We start from the raw sequence: 14556 nt of genomic DNA, 5'->3' as shown, positions 1-14556 counted from the left end.
TCCATGCCCACGCATGGATTTGAACCACCAGCCTTTTCGCTGGAGAGCGGATACTCTAACCACTCGGCCAATCAGGCCAGCAAAGCTTAGGTTGTTGTTTTTTTCTCTGTCCAAGGAACTCAAAATGTAATTCTCCTGTCTTGTATTTCAAAAGCATTGATCTTCTTAATTGCCTTGTTCAGTGTCCAAAACTCTGAACCATAAAGAACCACAGAGATGAAAATATCTGACATGTCTGATCTTTGTGTTGATAGATATTTTCCATTCTTTCAGAACATGATGATCTGAGTCATTGCAGATCTTCCCATTGTAATCTGTCTTTTCACCTTATCCATTGACAGATAATAATAATCCCAGATAGACAAAACTGATCAACTGATTTATAGTAGTAAGTTATCCTGAAGTAAAACATGTGGAAAATATCTTGATGTTTAAATGGAAAATGTTTACCTGTTTCACAGGCATCTTCAGTACATAAATAGAACAGCAATTAAACAATATCAGAAAATTCTAAAATGTGACCATAGTAGCTAAAGTAAGTTAACATATTCCTAACTTAAAAAAAAAAAATTTAAATATATATATATATATATATATATATATAATCAAAAGTTAAGAAAGGTTAGCAGATTGCTCAAGTACTACTCCCATAAAGGAGATAAATGAAGACCATTCGATCTATTTAAGTTGGGCTGATGGAGATGGTATGTTCAGCAAGTCCCAAACGTTCAGGTTCATGGTACTTGATATAAGACTTATGTTTTTCAACTTATATGGCATTAAAAATACTTTAAAAACAAGATTTGTTTTTAAAAACAAGAACTTTAAAAACAAGATTTGTGATTGTCATCTAGGCCCTTTTGATGTTATGATCAATTTAGATATTGTCTTTGTTTAACATTGCTTTATCAGATACCATTGAATTACTCAGCAAGAATTTTCATGTGATATTCTAAAACTTTGGGGCTTTGTTATTCATTCTGGATATTTCACCTTTCAAAATAAATTTTATCTGCAGATTGAAGGAACAGTCATTCATGAGAAGTTCTGTTTCTTCAGCTATTGCCAACTTTTTTTTATGGAACACTTGAAAGACATCTACTTGACACTAATTCACCAAGACCCACACATTGGTAATAGACACGTCAATTGTTTTTGCAATTTCAAACAGCTCTTCTTCTGATTTGCAGCAGTTTCTATCTAAAATAAATGCAGTTTATCCCAAGATCCAGTTCACCTTTAGAAAAACACAATGAAATAGCCTTTTTGGATCTTCTGATTCTTTCTCAGCCAGATTGCAGTCTACGATTTTCAGTATTTTGAAAGAAGACTCATACAGCCCACTATATCCATGCATAAAAAACTTGGACTGTCAAGTTTTTTTCTCCATAGATATAGTGTCAACTTGTCAAAAAAACTTAGACTATCTTCATGACTGAGGATTGTATTAAGACTTGAATACATCAGGCTCATTCTTTATGTTCTTCAGACAAACGTGAAAAAGACCATGATTGATAATAAAACGGTTATTTTTGACCACAAGAACTATAGGAGAGAATGACTACTATTTGGGTTTTTTTTTGGTCAAATATATTTATTTTAAACTAAGTTATACCAACTAGTTTCGCCAACAGCTGTTGGCTTCATCAGGGTTAAAATTATATAAATGTAAGAACACTTAAACACTAAAAAACTGTTTGAACTGAAACCATAAATGGACCGAATACAATTGCATTTTTATAAAAGCAGAAGAATGCATACATAACACGTATAGCACGTGTATGATCTACTAGTTATTATGTAGGAACGTTCTGTAGTTGGCAGCAAAATTTAATTCTGGCATGTTGAAAGATCTAATGAGGGTCTTCCAGATCTCGGGCAGAAGTAATCCTTGGTTTCTATTTAGGTTTTCTTTTGAACGGAGAACTGTTGTGGCTTCTTTTATCATTAGGGAGTGGAAATCCTTCTCTAAGTAGGGCATGGAGCTTTTATCCCATTCTATAACATGGTTAGTCCTAGCAAAATGAAAGGCTAATCCCGATTTGTCTTCTCTATTATTATTATTGACGTCTCCTACACACACACACACACACACACACACACACAGTTTGGTGGAGATACGCTGACGATATTTTTATTGTTTGGAAAAATACGGAAAAGGATTTGTTGGATTTCCTAAGCAAGATCAACTATTTACATCACAAAATTAAATTCACTCTTGAACTGGAGAAAGATAACCAATTACCATTTCTGGACATTTTAATTAAACAAGAAATAAATGGACGCATCAGCCTTACAGTTTATCGCAAACCTACCAATATAGGTAGATACCTACACTTCACTTCACTTCTTCACACCATAAAACTTAGCATTGTACGCATGCTAAAAAATAGAGCCTCTCTCATTACAACTGATGATAAAGACCTCCAAGATGAACTATCCCTGATATCAAATAATCTTACAAAGAATGATTATCCTAGAAAATTGATCCACAAGATTATTTTCTGTGACCCCCCCCCCACACACAAAGATGACCGGAAGATATACATTACAATTCTACTATTGTGATTCTGTTTACAGGGACAATTTCTAATAAGATTGCTAAACTCCTCAAGCCACATGGAATACGAGTAGCTTTTAAACCTTCACAGACCATTCGCCAATTCTTAAGATTTCCAAAAGATAGTCATCCTTTTTTCAAATATGCTGGAGTTTACAACATCCCCTGCTCGTGCGGCTTAAACTATATTGCCCAGACTTCAAGAAGTTTTGAAATCAGAAAAAAGGAACACATAGGAGACGTCAATAATAATAATAGAGAAGACAAATCGGGATTAGCCTTTCATTTTGCTAGGACTAACCATGTTATAGAATGGGATAAAAACTCCATGCTCCACTTAGAGGAGGATTTCCGCTCCTGAATGATAAAAGAAGCCACAACAGTTCTCCATTCAGAAGAAAACCTAAATAGAAACCAAGGATTAATTCTGCCTGAGATCTGGAAGACCCTCATTAGATCTGTCAACATGCCAGAATTAAATTTTGCTGCCAACTACAGACTGTTCCTACATAATAACTAGTAGATCATACATGTGCTATACGTGTGATGTACGCATTCTTCTGCTTTTATAAAAATTCAGTTGTATTCGGTCCATTTATGGTTTCAGTGCAAATAGTTTTTTAACATTTAAGTGTTCTTACATTTAGATAATTTTAACCCTGATGAAGCCAACAGCCACAGTTGGCTAAACTAGTTGGTATAACTTAGTTTAAAATAAATATATTTGACCAAAAAAACCCCAAATAGTAGTCATTCTCTCCTAAAGGACCATGATTGTCAATGAGAAGATTGTTTAGGAGGAATGGTGTGCAATTTACAGATGTATGGAGTGAATTTGTTAGACGGAAGGCCTGTATATGCCTGATAGACTACACTTAGTGGAGTTATATGCTTGGAGAAAATGTTGTTCATCGAGAGTTTGGAAGCAAAACCAGGGAAACTAGAGATATTAGGGGGGGGATGCCAAGCACATGTCTAGCCATCCCCCTGGGAAAGAATGAATGCGAGTGCAGGAGTGACTGTGAAGAGCTTGGTACATATTCCAGGTTTTGACACTGAATGTGCAGGTAATGACATTAGGTAAAGAATAAGTTTTTGGCATTGGTCAACTTGAGTTGACCAAATATTATTGGCATCAGTGAGACCTGGTTAGAGAATGATGTAATTACAAGGTTAGAATGTAATGAATATTGTATTTTCAGAGAAGATAGAGGAAATAGAGCAGAAGGAGGAGGAGTATTAATGATAGCTGAAAAACTTCAACAAACAGAAATAGAAGTTAAGAAAAGATTGTAGATATGATGGAAATGGTTCATTTGAGGCTGTCTGGTGTGAAAGTGAGGCCAATAGGACAAAATATATTTTTGGTTGCTGCTGTAGACCTGGGGGTCCAGAAACAGATGTGGATGACATGCATCAGCAGATCACCACAATGAGTGCAGGCCAAGCGATTATCATGGGAGACTTCAACTATGGGGATATAGATTAGAAAGAGGAAAGGGTATATGCAAAAATGGAAATGGGTTACTAAGGGATAATTACCTGAAACAGCATGTGATGGAGGGGGGACCAGGGGCTTGAGAGTGTTGGATCTTCTGATGCCATTACCAGATACATCTATAACTACAGCAGTAGCAACTCTATTTCCGATCATGCATTCTTGTCCTTGGAGGGTGCTCAACATGTGGAATTTTCACTGAAGAAAGGGTTTGTGGAACTGCAAATCTGGCAATTATGACAAATTTAGGAGGCAACCTGGAGCAGTGCCATGTATAAGAAACCACATGGAATGAATGTTATTAGTACATGGGAATTGGTCAGGTATTGTTTGAGCAAAGCAGCATCAGACTGCATATCCAATTTTAGGAGGATAAACTGAGTAGGGATTAAGTGGATGAGTAACAATATAAAGCAGGAGCTGCAAAAAAGAAAGCATTATGGAAGAAATATAAACAAAAAAGGTGAGTAACATGCTCATGAACAAAGCACAAGAAGGCTAATTAGTATGTTAAGGAAGGCTAAATCAGGTTTTGAAAGAAAATTAGCTAAGCAGGCCAAAGTAAATCCAAAAGAGTGTTTTTTGTTAGGTAGCAAGTAAGAGAAAGAATGATTATGGAAATATAACTTTACTTAGTGCTGATGGTAGGAAAATGACAGAAGCAGAAGAAATAGTTCAGTTACCAAGTGATCACTTTGCAAGGGGATATTATCCAGGTGGTGACTTTGTAGTTAATGGTATGACAGAGACTGAAATGAGCATTGAGATAGATGAACTGGAGGTACTCAGCATATTGAAAAATATCAGTTTGAATACAGCAGTGGGACTGAACGGTATGGCTGCTCGTGTGCTAGCTACAAGAATGTGCAAGTGAACTGGCAGTGACTGATGAAGTTGTTTATTCTAAGATTCAGCTCTGGCATGGTTCCAAGGGAGTGAGAGAGGATAAGATTTTATTAAAGTTAGTTCCAAGACAAAATAGTAACTTACAGATCAATGGGAGAAGCGTGACTTTATAAAAGGTAGGTCCTGCCTCAGTAATTGATTCCCACATTTTATAATAAAGTGACAGCAGAATTGAATAAAGGAAATGGCTGCATTATGATACTGGTAGATTTTGCAAAGGCATTTGACAGAATATTGCATGGAAAGTTATTACATAAGCAAATGGGAATGGATATGAGACTGATGGCATGGATAGGGAGTGGCTGATAGACATCAGAGGGTTGTGTATGGTAGAGTGGAATCAAGGCAATTTAGGGTGACTATTGACATGCCCCCAGGGCTCTATACTCTTTAATTTGTATATTAATGATATAGCAGAAGATTTGAAGGGGGCATTCAGTTGTTTGCTGATGATGCAAAACTAAGGAGAACAATAGTTGATAAGTGATTCATAACCCAATTCATATAAATGGTAAATAACAGTAGAGGATCAGAGAACAGTGGAGGAATGCATCCTCCTATTAGAACATTACCTTCTGTCATTCCTACAGTTGTATGGTTTTGAACTTTTCTTGTGGTGCCATATCATATGCCTTTTTTCAGAACTGTTACTATTATACTTTGCCAGCCTGGTTGGCCATGTGGTTAGCATATCTGCTAACCACTCGGCCAAAATATCTATTACTGGGAGGGGGCTATGCCCCCCCCCCCAGTAATAGATATAAAAATTTTGTACAAATGCAATAATAAACTGATTCCTTTGCATTGGAATTTTTTCCAATGCAAAGGAATTTCGCAGGTTCTGCTAATATACCATCTTCTTCAGGATTTTTATTATTCCTTACTCATTTGAGGACTTTCCATAATTTTTCTGGTGGATACTGAACCACCAACCATAATAGTCGATGGTTCAGTATCCAGGTCATCTGTATTTATTAAAGGGTTTGTTGTATTTGTATAGTCATCTATAATATCACTGCATTCCATTAATTTTTCCTCTAATTGTATTGTACTGCTACTCACTTATTTTTCAGTTTTGGAATCCACTTTTCTATTCTGTGTACTAATCCTTTTAAAACAGTGATTTTTTAAAATTTTGAAATTATTTTATTATTGTTCTATGCTGTTCAGTTTCCTTAAGGATGGGGAAAACTGACCAGGGCCTCTGACCTAATGTCCAATCCTCATCTTCTCGTGGTGCACCGTGTTAGGTATCTACCTGGATACTGAATGAATGAGGATGGGCTGGCAATTTGGGATTTAGCTGACCAAATTGTATTCCTATTGGCTTAAACCAAAAAAAAAAAAAATGACGGTACAGCATGACAGAATTTCATGCTGGCTGGAGTGTCGCTTGGTTAAACAAGGCCCCCGTTGTTTTCGCCAGGGAATGAGGGCCAATAATGAAAAGTCAGCTACTGGAACAAATCCTAAAACACACCCCAACTCAACATCACCAGAGTTCAAGATCAGTACTATCAACATAAGAAGCATGAATGGCAAAGAAATGGAGCTAGCTGAGGAATTAGATAAGTATCAGATCAACATAATAGGGGTGACTAAAACAAAAAAAAAAAAAGACAAAAACTGGTGAGATCTGAGCAATAAATACAAAATGTTATATTCAGGCAATGACAATCAAGGAAATGAATGAGTAGCCATAGTATTCAACACTAAATACAAAGCTAATCTTCTTGAATGGCAGGCAGTCTCAAGTAGAGTAAATATCAGAATGGGGAACTGGACAATGAGACTTATTTGTGCCTATGGTCCCACAGAAGGTTCTACTAAGGTAGAAGTGGAGGAATTTTTTGAGGCTTTAGAGAAAACAACTGACACAATGAAAAAGGAACAGTTGGTCCTTGTTGGGGATCTAAATAGCAGAGTAGGAAATGATTGTCAAACATGCAAAAATATTTTGGGAAAATTTGAAGAAAAGAGAAAGCTAATAATAATAGCAAATACCTGTTGAATTTCTGCTCAGGACATGGACTGGTTATTACTAACACCATGTTCCAACATAAAAATGTGCACAAATTAACATGGAGAGAAGAGGCAAGGAATAAGAAAAGTTCCATTGACTATGTTATTGTTGATAGTGATGATAAAGGAAGTACAGGAAGGTTGTTTAATGTTAAATATGGTGTCAGACAAGCATGTACATTATCCCCTCTGTTATTCATTATCTATATGGATCACATTATGAAGGAAAGTGGTATTAAACCTGATATCAAAATTGGAGATGTTTATTATTATTCAGGCTTCCATGGAATCAAAAGACTCATTGTGGGAGATCCTTCCTAGGAAACACAGTCTATCAAGACTCATCGTGGGAGGTCCTTCCTAGGAAACACAAAGTCTATCAAGACTCATCGTGGGAGGTCCTTCCTAGGAAACACAAAGTCTATCATACCACACCTTAAACTCATTGACCGTTCTCGCTCTCACCACTCTATCAGGCAATGCATTCTATTGTTCAACCACCCTCCATGCAAAGAAATCACTCCTCACCTTCTTGCTCACAGTTTCCTTTCGTAACTTCCAGGGATGGCCCCTTGTCATCAATCCTTCCCGCTGTTCAACCAAGCAAAAGAAACTCCCAAGTGGCAACCCTGTAACCACCTCTCAACAGTTTAAAAATCTCGATCATATCACCTCTCCTTTTTCTATCCACCAAACTCTGCAGTCCACATTCCCTCAGCCGATCCTCATAACTAACATTGTACAGTTCTGAAACCATCTTTGTTATCTGCCTTTATACCCTTACCACAGTTAATTTATCACCTTCAAATCCTGGGGACCAAATCTGAGAACAATAGTCTTGTGTGGTCTGATCAGGGTCTTATACAACGGAATGATAACTGTTTTATCTCTGCAGGTCAGTGTCCTTCTCATTATTGCAGTAATCCTCTGTGTTACCTTCACCACCTTTACAATTGTCCCCTAAATTTCAGGTTTCGATCAATCATCAACCCCAGATCTCTTGTCTCCCCCTACTTCCTCCAGTATAACTCCTCCCATAGAGTATGCAGTGTCCCATCGATGTTTCCCAAACCTCAAGACCTTACATTTTGCTGTATTAAACCGAAACCCTCATTCATTTGCTCATCTGTTTAGCTTATTCAAATCCTCTTGCAGTGCTACCACATCTGCACTATTACTAATAACTCTTCCAGCTTCACATTATCTGCAAACAACTGAATATCCCCCTGCAATCCACTAACAATGTTATTGATATAAAGGTTAAACAGTATGGGTTCTAGTGGGACCACACTTGTAATCCTCTGCCTCCTTGAAACTGCCCCATTATACAAAATTCTCTGATACCTATCGGACAGCCAATCCTGAATCCAATTGACCAACCTGACATCCAAACCCATGTGCTGCAACTTAAATATCAGCTTATCATGTAGCATCCTGTCAAATGCCTTCGCTAAATCCAAGAAAATGGCAGTATATGCCTTTCCCTTATCTACTGCTCTTATAACTTTATTATAAAAGGCTAACATATTACTAAAACAAGAGCACCCCCTTCAAAATCCATGTTGACTCTCGCAGAAAACATTACCCTCATTTGCCCAATGCTGTATGCGGTCCCTCACTAATTTCTCCAAGATCTTAACTACTGATGACACACAAACTGGTCTAGACACTTCCCGTTTGCTACCGCCCTTATGCAATGGCACTATCTTACCTTCCTTCCATTCCCTGGGCACCTTTCTCATAGCCAGACTTTCATTGAAAAGCCAGGTCAAAGGAGCTGTCAGTTCTTTAGCACATTCTCTCAAAACTCGTGGTGAAATACCATCCAGTTCCACAGCTTTACTGACATCCAGAGTATTCACTATTTGGAACACACTTCCTGCACCTCTAAACCTCAAACCTGCCCTATCCCTCTAGTATTAAAATTTACTCCTGCAGGATGAAATACTCCAATAAAGTGTTCATTGAACAATTATTTCTTCTCATATTCCAGTTTCGCTTTTCTTACCATACTAATCACTCTCTTGGCCTGTGTCTTATATTCTTCATGCATCTGCTCTTCACCTGTCTCCTTATATCTCTTCCATAGCCACTTTTTCACATGCAGTTCCTGTAATATTGTTTGTCATCTACTTTACTCCAAATTGTGTCCTCTTCTTCACTTGTGGATTACAGCTTACTGTTGCTGCTAACAAATATTCCTTCACAATTTCCCGAGCACTAATGATAACCCGGCCTTCCAATTCCTCCCTCCATGAAACTTTCCCAAGTTGACGGCTAAGACTATTATAATCACCCTCCTTATAATTCCACATGTGTTCCCCTCTCTTTGATACTCCTGCATGTCTTTCATCTTCCAAGTCAAAACTATATACTCACTCTCTCTCTCCAACTGGTGGGAGAGATGTCATCTCAGTTATTATCAACTCTTCTGATACTATGACCAAATTCAAAACTCTTGAATCTCTTGTTACCTCTATTACATATTGCCTAAGACATTTGTCCCTCAAGAATTCTAGAAATTTCATTCCCTTATTGAAGTGTTTCAGGAAAGGTTTATGCAAGCATACTTGGAAAGAGTTGAGAAAGATTGTGGAAGAGAAACTTCGAGAAGAAAAAGCTGAGTTCAGGACAAATAGAGGCTGTCAGGATCTGTACTTAAGTTTTGTAGATCTGGAAAAGGCATATGATATGGTACCGAGAGAAAAGCTTTTTGAAGCACTTCAATTATATGGGATGAATGGAATATTATACAGAGCAATACATAGTCTATATTTAAGTTGTCAGTCAGCAGTTAGAATTGAAGGAAATACAGGAAGATGGTTTGATGTAAAATCAAGGGTAAGACAAGGATGCACATTATCTCCACTCTTATTTATCATCTATACGGATCACATTATGAAAGAAAGTGGCACTAGGCTTGATATTAGATTTGGAAATGTCAAACTTTGCTCTTTGCTTTATGCAGATGATTGCACTCTGAAACACATCTAGTGCAAGTCTCCAGGATTCTCTAACTAAATTGAATAACAGCTGTAACAAATTTGGCATAAAAATCAGCAATAAAAAGGCCAAAACTATGAAAATAAGCAGGAGCATAGAAAACTTCAGCTGCATTCTAAATGGAGATTCTTTAGAACGAGTAAAATATTTCAGTTATTTAGGCACAGTTTTTAGTATAGATGGCAGGTTAAATCTGGAAATGGACAAAAGAATAAGCAAAGCTGGTATGATGGATAGCCAGCTGAAAACACAAAACTAGCAGTATACAAGATAGTGTTCAAAACAATTTTAAGTTATGGTTCTGAGAGTTGGGTTAGAAATACATAAAAGGTTTTATATAAACCTTTCCTGAAACACTTAATAGAAAAATTTCTCCATAATTCTCACATTCACTACTTGATCAGAGTCTGGAGACCACAGATATGATTGTCATGAAAAAATTAGGAGAGTGAACTGATGGCTTCAATGATAGAATTATATTAAAAATGAAGATATCAGAAAGGAACTTGGCATTATTGGCATTCAAGAATGTGTCAACAGAGCTAATCTAAGGTGGTATAGCCGCTTAAATAGAATGAGTGAGGAAAGTTTAGCATAACAGGTGTTTGATGATGCCAAGATGGCAGTAAATAGACCCAAAGGAAGACCAAGATCTAGGTGGATTGATTCACTCAGAAGTGCCTTAGAAAGTACGAAATGTTAGATATGAAAATGTTTGAGTTGACACAAGTAATAGACTGATTTGGAGGAAAATTGTTGATAGGAGATTAATAATAATGTAAACTTAATCATTGGTAGAGATTAGGTTCCCTATTTATAATTGTAAATAGTAAATAAACGATGGTGAAACTTAATCATGTAGTGCTGTCATATATATATATATCAGGATATGTCATACATATCAGGAAATAGATGATGATATATATATGAATATCTTTATTTCAGTTGGCATATTCTTGATATCTGAAGTAAATACTTTTAAAAAGTATTAAATGAAATCAGTTTCAAAACACTGGTAGAAGATAATATAGGAGGAATACAGTAATTGTAGCTGCAGATAATTTACATTTGTTACGCTGAATTCAGAAGGTTGAATTCCAGATGATTGGAGTACATCTATCATAGTATACATCTGTTTAAAGGGAAATGCACTAAAACTGAATGTCTGAATTGCAGAAAAAATTTCTCTACCAGAAATTTATGCTTGCCCACATTAGAAAAGATAAAGTTTGGAAAGTACGAACTAAGTTTATGCCATACATGGCAAGCTTTTTACTTTAAAAACAATTGGGAAGTCATCGAAATATAATAAGGATTTGCATTAACATTTGTGGATCTGGAAAAGGCATATGATAAGGTTGAAAGGAAAGGATGTTCAAATTACAATTATACGATGTAAATAGGACATTATGATGTAAACAAGATATTATAGAGAGCAATGTACAGCCTAAAACTTTTATTCAGTCAATGATAATTATGTCTTTTGGTTGGAATGAACTGGGTATGAATCCCATCTAAAATATAAAGCCTTCTTAGTTTGAAAAGTCTTCTCTTCTAAGAGCTTTTCAATTGAAGGTGAGTTAGCTTGTCTCATACAGATGTAGAGTTTTTCCCTACGAGAAATTTGGAATTTTTCATTCCACAACATACAGATTTATATGTAATTTTAAACATGGCAGACTATACAGATAGGATTGGGTTAATTTGGTTTCTATGGAGTTATTACTTTGCTGTAGCAGGTCATTGAGCCTAACTCATAAGAAGAAGATAAGATGGGATATATAGCTTATATGTAAGTTGTAAATGAGAAATTAGAATTGAAGATGAAGAATGTATAGGAAATATTAAATGGTGTAAAACAAGGCTACATGGTATCTTCACTTATCCATCTTATGTATGGATAATATTATATTATAAAGAAAAGTGACATTAAATGTAATGTCAGATGGATCTGAAAATGAGTTAAAAATAAAACGTGATGGAATATTTGTGACTATAGATATGCAAGTTCTAAGAAAAATTAAAGGAAAATTGCATTAAAAATGAATATATTAGAAAGGAATTTGACACTTAAAATTGCGAAATGTGGCAAAGATATTAATCTTAGTTTTTTACTTTATGCAAATGATATTATTCTCCTAAATGATTTAAATGTTTAAACTAGAAATACAAAATAAGCTTCACAACTTGCAGTGGATGTATAGAATTAAGTTGCTATTTTTAAAATAAAGTCCATCAATTTTCATATTTCTGTAGATTGTAGTTGATGTAAATGTTGAGGATATATTACCTACTGTGGAGGACGAAAGTGAAATTCCTGAACAGACATTTCTTCCCCCATCCCCTTCATCATCAAAGATGTTTAAATGTGCCCTATGTTCTCAAGAATTCAGACGAAAGTACTATCTTGAAAGACATTTAGCACTATCTCCATGTTCTGGTGTTCCTCCTCCTTCTTATCCTTGCCATATCTGTGGAAAAGTTTATACCAGAATGGTAAATCGTTTAGTTTTTGCTATTTAAATTTTATAATGGAATTGACTTAATTTATCCTTTGAAACCTCTCTTGAAAATAATTCTTTCTATAATTAATATATTTTGTATTAATATTCAAACTAATGAATAGATATTTTTTTTCTGGGTGAACTAAAAATATATAGAAATGTGTTTAAATTTTCTTTTTAATGAGTTGATTTGAAAATCATGATGGTACTATTGATATATGAATTTTTGTACTTTATCATGTGAAATGTAAAAATTCGCATATCAACCATATTATCACGTTCAGAACCACATATATCACAATTGTATATCAAGTGAAGTGTAAAAGCATCGAGATTTTGCACTTCACTTTATATATAGTTATTGCCTACTGATGAAACCTGAATACTATGCTGTTGCTTTTATTTTTTCTTTCTCATATAACTGCAAAAGCATTGCCATGTGTTTCACTTGTAAGGGTTGTGTTCTACCACTCAGTCACTTTATGACAAAAATAGCATTATACAAGCCTTATGCAGTAAGTAATTTTCATGCAAGTGATTATATGTGGTACAAACTGAAATAATATAATATTTTACAGTGCAACCCAGATAATAATTATTGCCGGTCTGGTTGGCTGCTGAGTGGTTAGCGTATCCACTCTCCAACCAAAAGGCTGTGGTTCTAATCCCGCTGTGGCATGGATGTTTGTGATTGTGCAAATACTAGTGGTGGTGGGCGGTAGATGATGGTGTAGTTGTGATTCGTTGTAGTTGGTGGAGTGAGTGGTGGAGACAGAGTTGTAGAGTAGGTGCCCTCCCTCGAGTCTTTATACTCCCTGGAGGTGTCACGTAATAATAAATAATAAGAATATTATTAATATATAATAATAATTATTATTTTTATTATTATATAAGACCTCCAGGTTAATAATATAATAACATTAATATATTATGATTATTGTTTTAGAAATATACAAAAAAGCAACAAAGCCTACACAAACGAGGTGACAAACAGACAACAATCCATGGATAAATGACGACATACTAAATAGTATTACTATAAAAGAAAATCTATGGAAAACACTAAAAAAGTCACCCAGTAACACACATTTACAAACCTTATACAAAAACACAAGAAATCAACTAACAACAAAAATTCGTAAGGCAAAAAGACACTACTACTTCTAAAAATTCATGGAATATAACAACAACATGAAGCAAACATGGGCTACACTCAACAAATTAGTAACTTGAAAAAAGAAAACTTCAGCACAAGATTTTATTGCAAAAAACTTCGGTCAGACACAAACCAAGAGAAACTAGCAGACTCATTCAACCATGCCTTCACAAACAATATCACACAACTCAAAAAAGACAATCTACCAACAATCAACAAAAAACTACCGACACAAAGTCAACAACAAACTATGTATTTTCCACCGTAACAAAACAGGAACTGAAAGACGCACTCTTACAACTAAAACCAAAGACCACTCCAGGAATAGACAAAATAAGACTCACAAACCTTATAACACACTTTGAACAAATAAATCCAATACTTTTGAGACTCTTGAACATAATATTCGACACTGGCATTATTCCACAACAACTAAAAACTGCAATAATTACGCCAATTTACAAACATGGTTAAAGAAATGATACTCAGAACTACAGACCAATAGCTACCCTACTAGTCATTTCAAAAATTCTACAAAAAATAACACACACACCAGACTACAGAACTATTTACAGAAGTACAACAACAACATCTGACAAAACCAATACGGCTTTCAGAAAACAAAAAGCACCATCACTTTATTAGAAGACATTGCCGATGCAATAAACAAAGCTCTCGACAAAAACAAGTATGCTGTCCTTATACTGCTTGACTTAAACAAAGCATTCGATACACTTAAACATGACATTCATGACATTCTACTCACCAAACTATACTCAATAGGCATAAGAGGAACACTGCATACATGGTTCAGGAACTACCTCTCAAACAGAACACAAATAAAAAAATAAAATACGGTGTCCCTCAAGGCGCCATATTATCATCCACTCTATTCAACATATACATT

At 35.5% G+C, this 14556-nt stretch overlaps 1 protein-coding gene across 1 annotated transcript in view; it reads left to right on the top strand.

The window, feature by feature from the left end:
* Positions 1-14556, top strand: part of LOC150098907 (uncharacterized) — a 43949-nt gene that overhangs the window by 15916 nt on the left and 13477 nt on the right. The window contains exon 3 of the mRNA XM_090405527.1: positions 12246-12485. Within this exon, the coding sequence (XP_090261653.1) occupies positions 12246-12485 (240 nt within the window). The remainder of the gene's footprint in view (positions 1-12245; positions 12486-14556) is intronic.

Source organism: Typopeltis vanoorti, chromosome 15, assembly GCF_054136105.1.
Source record: "Typopeltis vanoorti isolate ZY-2024b chromosome 15, IOZ_Tvanoo_1.0, whole genome shotgun sequence".
Classification (NCBI taxonomy): Eukaryota; Metazoa; Arthropoda; class Arachnida; order Uropygi; family Thelyphonidae; genus Typopeltis; species Typopeltis vanoorti.
This window is presented reverse-complemented; position numbering and strand designations above follow the sequence as displayed.